This window comes from Setaria italica, chromosome IX (assembly GCF_000263155.2).
Source record: "Setaria italica strain Yugu1 chromosome IX, Setaria_italica_v2.0, whole genome shotgun sequence".
Classification (NCBI taxonomy): Eukaryota; Viridiplantae; Streptophyta; class Magnoliopsida; order Poales; family Poaceae; genus Setaria; species Setaria italica.
The window spans coordinates 22,417,416-22,423,112 of NC_028458.1; the positions used below are offsets into that span (position 1 = coordinate 22,417,416).

Below are 5,697 nucleotides of genomic sequence, written 5' to 3' on the forward strand. Positions count from 1 at the left end.
AAGATATAGTATTTTAGTCCAACTATGGTCTTAAAATTGTTAGGCTTTTTTGTTGTTCCTTAATTAACATGTAGCATCCACATTGTAGAACCCATATGCAATGTGGATCCAATATTATCCGTTCTGAATTTATCCATTATCTGAGTATTTATCACAATTTTTGTTCTGAATTTATCCGCTATCTGATAATTTATCACAATTTCTAAGGAAACCGAACTATTTTGTTTCATTACTTTTATTCTAAAGTACAATGTTAGCTAGTCATACGGCATTAGCGTTGCATAAACTCTGAAGTAGTGAGCACAGTTTTGCCAGTCATAATTTTTTTTTTGATAAAGGCCAGTCATATTCATATCCAGCCGCAAGAAAGTATAGAGGCTGTGGATATTTTAAAATGCACATTATTAAAGGCCAAGCCAATGCAATCACGAAACATTCACTGACAAATATCACCAGCCACAACTTTCTTCGCTGCTGCATAACGTTATGCGTGCAAAGGTTCGGCACTGGTACAGGTATGCAGAAGGTTCAACATATATCAAACAAGCAGTATCCAGAAATATACATTACACTCCATTATATCACTCAAAGACAAGCTATATATAGACAGCAAACAGCTGTTCAGTTGAAACGCACAAGTATACATGACCATTAGTATATGGAATACCACTAATTTTATTACAGCAGCCATGACAAGGCCTTTTATTCCTTACTACTCAAGTACATTACACAAAATCATAAGTTCACAACACAAAATTACGTAAACAACCATATTATTACTAATCGTGCAGTAGTATATATATGTTGGCATCAGATATATGCAGTTCTTTTTAGATGTCTTATGGGTGCCAATCACCACTGCCAGCACTCCCAGACCCGCTTCCTGAGCCACTTCCATATCCACGGCCGCTTGAACCAATTTGTCCACCTCCGCCACCACCACCTTGACCACCCGCTTGAGTGTATCCACCGCCATAAGAGCCATATCCGCGAGCCTGACCATACCCAGAGCCAGATCCAGAACCTTGTCCCGATCCACCATTTTGTCCACCACCACCACCTCCACCTTGGCCACCTCCCTGAGCATACCCGCCGCCATATGGCCCATACTCGCCAGCCTGACCGTACCCAGAGCCAGATCCAGAACCTGAGCTAGAACCCCCGTATTGTTCTCCGCCACCACCTCCACCCTGACCACCTCCCTGAGCATATGTGCCACCATTGGACCCATACCCGCCAGCTTGACCGTACCCAGAACCCGAACCGGAACCAGACCCAGAACCCCCATATTGTCCTCCACCGCCACCTCCACCTTGGCCGCCTCCCTCTGCATATGCCCCACCATTAGACCCATACCCACCAGCATGACCATACCCGGAACCGGAACCATATCCTGATCCACCATCTTGTCCACCGCCACCGCCTCCCCCTCCACCACCTCCTCCCCCAGCGCTCACATATCTCGCTACCCTTGCAGCATTGGCCAGTCCAATGCTAAGGAGGACGATGAGGCTAAGGGCTACGAACTTGGTTCTAGCCATTCTGAGCTACCAAAGCTCTTTGTGAAACTGAAGGATGGGATGAGTAGGAAGTGAAGCCTGCAAGGGTATTTATAGTGCTGGGTGACCATGCAATGCGCTGTGCAAAATGACACTTGCTTACTAGTTGTTCATCATGAAAAAGAAAACGACATGGTAGGTACTGCGTGACTTTTGGGAGGCAGATAGATGACACTCTTTTCTTCTCAGTCGGCCTGACTTCACGTGTGAATAATATTGAGTGGATAATGCGGCTGGTGGGGATCGTCAAGAAGTTTTGAATACCATGCATGGACTCAACGGCGGCCCAGGCATTTGACCATCGATCTATACCAAGTTAAACCGTGTGTCTTAATGCTTTCTCTGCACACTAATGATGATCTGTAAAAAGATGCAGCGGCTGCAGCCTTTAGTTCCATATGGAGAGTGCACCCAGTTAACAGTCAGCGTGTGCACTGCATGTTACATCGATTAATCAAGTAAATATTACAGGAGGCAATAGGGTGCATGCAGATTTTGAGACATTTTCCCAAGTTTGATGAAATTTCGTGAGGCCTGACAGGAAATCTGAGACGAATTCTATTTGACCGGTTCAATAAACTGAGATTTCAGGTTTATATAGCTGCGGTAATAGGGCCCGTAAATCATGCCATGGATCCCACACGTATGAACAAGCAGTGTAGATTATGTAGCTAGCACACAGAGAGCTAAGCTGCATGGCATTCAGCCTGTGTATTTGACCGACCGAACTATTAGACTAGAGGAAATCAAGCGTGATTAATTGTATTACTCAGGAAGACGGATACAATATATAGACGAGCCTGGACCGCTAGGATCAGCTGGCCGTGATGTACGCACGCGTGAAACCAAAACAGTGCCATGCAAGGCAACAGACCAAGAGAGCGCTAATCACGCTTTCACCCCCCCGCAGGCAGAACGTCGATCGGACAGACGTTCAGGCTGGACCGAAACTCGGTGAAGACGGAGGTCGGCAGGCCTTTGGTGAAGATATCCGCAAACTGGGACGTAGTCGGCACATGAAGGACCCGCACGTCACCAGTGGCCACCCGCTCACGAACAAAGTGGAGGTCGATTTCCACATGCTTGGTGCGTTGGTGCTGGACCGGGTTCGTCGAGAGGTACATGGCGCTGACGTTGTCGCAGTAGACCAGCGAAGCTCGAGGAAGTGGACTGTGGAGCTCCCGAAGAAGTTGCCGCAACCAGGCGGCCTCAGCAACACCATTGGCGACGGCGCGGTATTCGGCTTCCGCGCTGGACCGAGAGACTGTCGGCTGACGCTTAGATGACCATGAGACAAGGGTAGCACCTAAGAACACAGCGTAGCCCGATGTGGACTTGCGCGTGTCGGGGCATCCCGCCCAATCAGCATCGGTGTATATGACAAGCTCGGATGGCGTGGTGCGGCGAAGGAGAAGCCCATAGTCGATCGTCCCTCGAAGGTACCGAAGGATGCGCTTCACTGCATTGAGATGCGGCTCCCGAGAATCATGCATGTGAAGGCACACCTGCTGAACGGCATAGGAGATATCAGGCCGCGTGAAAGTCAAGTACTGTAGGGCCCCGGTCAAGCTGCGGTAGTGAGTCGGATCACTGACGGAGGGTCCAGTAGCACCGGACAACTTTGACTGAGTGTCGACTGGAGTCAAACAAGGTTTGCAATCAGCCATGGCAGCCCGCTGAAGGATATCCAAGATATACTGCCGCTGGGAGAGGAACAGGCCTGAAGAACACCGCTGAACTGAGATCCCCAAGAAGTGATGGAGTTCCCCCAGATCCTTCATAGCAAACTCCTGCTGAAGAGCCGATATAGTCTGACGAAGCAGTGCAGACGACGAGGCGGTGAGAACAATATCATCAACATAAAGCAACAAGTAGACTGTGTCAGTGCCACGCCGGAAGATGAACAGTGATGTGTCGGACTTGGCCTCCATGAATCCCAGGCTGAGCAAGTAGGTAGCAAAACGGCTATACTAGGCACGAGGAGCTTGCTTGAGACCATACAAGGATTTGTTGAGGCGACATACCCAGTCCGGATGAGAGGAATCAGCAAAGCTAGTCGGCTGAGAGCAGTACACTGTTTCTGAAAGTGTCCCATGGAGAAAGGCGTTCTTGACGTCGAGCTGATGAACAGGCCAATCCCGAGACAGAGCAAGTGTTAGCACAGTGCGAACGGTCGCCGGCTTGACGACGGGACTGAAGGTCTCATCATAATCGACGCCTGGGCGCTGAGTGAAACCACGAAGAACCCAACGGGCTTTGTGGCGATCCAGCGAGCCATCTGCGTGGAGCTTGTGCCTGAACACCCATTTACCAGTGACGATGTTGACACCGGGAGGCCGGGGGACCAGATCCCAGGTGTTGTTGATCTGAAGGGCGTCGAACTCCTCGGTCATCGCTGCGCGCCAGGCCGGATCCGCGAGGGCGCTGCGATAGGTCTTCGGCAGAGGCGACATCGTGCTGGCGTGTAGAAGCAACGGTTCCAAAGACACACGGAAACCGGATTTTCCTCGTGTGACCATGCGATGGGAATTGGTGACGAGAGGGACATCGGTGACAGCACGTTGGCCTGTGCGAGTCGAGACGACTCGAGCACCGGCCGTGGCTGTAGCGGTCGACGTGGCCTCCGGGGGGGCGCCGTCGGGCGAGGGCGCCGGGGGCGTGCGGACGGACGAGGCCGCCGCTACTGATGCGCCGGCGGGCGCGCGCGGTGGAAGCGCGCAGCCGAGCGAGGCCGCCGGGGGCGCGCCTGCGGGCGCGCGCGGCGGAAGCGCGCGGTCGAGTGAGGCCGCCGGGGGCGCGCCGGCGGGCGTGCACGTCGGAAGCGGGCCATCAGGCGAGGCCGCCGGGGGCGCGCCGGCAGGCAAGGCTGTCGAGGGCGCGCCGGCGGGTGAGGACGGCAGGGGCGCGCCGGAGGGCGCACGTGGCAGAAGCGCACGGCCGGGCAAGAGGGGCATGCCGACGGGCAAGGCCGTCGAGGGCGCGCCGGCGAGCGGGCGGGCCACCGCGGGCGCGCGAGGCGCGGGTGACACCGAGGTCACGCCGGCCACGCGGGACGCCGAGACCGCGCATGGCGCGGGAAGGGGCGAAGCCGCAGTGTGGCTGGGGGCGACAGGGGCATCCGCGGGAGGCGCAGCTGGAGCAGTGGTGGCGCGCCGAGGTCCTGCAAGAGAAGGTGGACAAGGCGGGCCGAGGGGCACCGACTGGACCGTAAAGTCAGCGAGAAACTCAAAATCGCTGGGAAGCGAGGAACGAGTACGGGCAAATGGAAATTGGGTCTCATCAAAAACCACATGGCGTGAAATGATGACGCGATTAGTGGAGAGATCAAGACACCGATAGCCTTTGTGATCGGAGGGGTACCCAAGGAAGACACACAAAGTCGAGCGGGGGGCGAGTTTGTGAGGGGCAGTGGAGGAGAGATTTGGGTAGCAGGCACAGCCAAACACGCGGAGGTGGGAGTAGGAAGGATGGGAACCAAAAAGAGCAAGGTGGGGCGTGCCGGTGGCAAGAGTTTTGGTGGGTAGACGGTTGAGCAAGTAAGTGGCAGCGTGCAAGCCCTCAACCCAGTAGGAGGCAGGAAGGGATGCTTGAAACAAGAGCGAACGTACCATGTTGTTGAGAGTACGGAGGGTACGTTCGGCTTTACCGTTCTGCTGGGAGGTGTAGGGACAAGACATGCGCAAAACAACGCCGTGAGTGAGGAAGAAGCCGCGGGCGGAGAGGTTGTCGAACTCGCGGCCGTTATCACATTGGACGCTTTTGACAGACCGAGAGAACTGGGTAGCCACATAAGAAAAAAAGTTAGCCAAAGTGGAAAAAGTGTCAGACTTGAGACGCAGGGGAAAAGTCCAACAGAAGTGAGAGCAATCATCAAGAATGACCAAATAATATTTGTAACCGGAGACACTCAAAACAGGGGAGGTCCACAAATCACAGTGAATAAGATCAAAAATGTTGAGAGCCCGAGAAGTAGAGGCGGTAAACGGTAAACGAATGTGGCGACCGAGTTGGCAGGCATGGCACAAAGTGTCACATGAATGCTTAGTACAAGAAATAGCTGAAGAACGGGCTAATTTGGAGAGAGCGTCGTGGCCGGGGTGCCCAAGGCGGCGATGCCAGACAGAGGAGGGAGCACCGG

The 5,697-nt window shown here is 53.6% G+C and overlaps 2 protein-coding genes across 2 annotated transcripts; one reads left to right on the forward strand and one right to left on the reverse strand.

Annotated features, from left to right (window-relative positions):
- Window positions 1-560: 560 nt before the first annotated feature.
- Window positions 561-1,561, reverse strand: LOC101759995 (putative glycine-rich cell wall structural protein 1). The gene has a single exon (XM_004983147.3). It carries the CDS (start codon window positions 1,539-1,541, stop codon window positions 840-842), a length of 702 nt encoding a protein of 233 aa, XP_004983204.1. The 5' UTR covers window positions 1,542-1,561; the 3' UTR covers window positions 561-839.
- Window positions 1,562-4,076: 2,515 nt separating this feature from the next.
- On the forward strand, window positions 4,077-4,898 carry LOC111258448 (circumsporozoite protein-like). The gene has a single exon (XM_022829712.1). It carries the CDS (start codon window positions 4,077-4,079, stop codon window positions 4,896-4,898), a length of 822 nt encoding a protein of 273 aa, XP_022685447.1.
- The last annotated feature ends 799 nt before the right edge of the window (window positions 4,899-5,697 follow it).

Excerpts from the sequence above, each read along its gene's own strand:
- LOC101759995 (XM_004983147.3), bottom strand. The coding sequence starts at position 1,541 with ATGGCTAGAACCAAGTTCGTAGCCCTTAGCCTCATCGTCCTCCTTAGC.
- LOC111258448 (XM_022829712.1), top strand. The coding sequence starts at position 4,077 with ATGCGATGGGAATTGGTGACGAGAGGGACATCGGTGACAGCACGTTGG.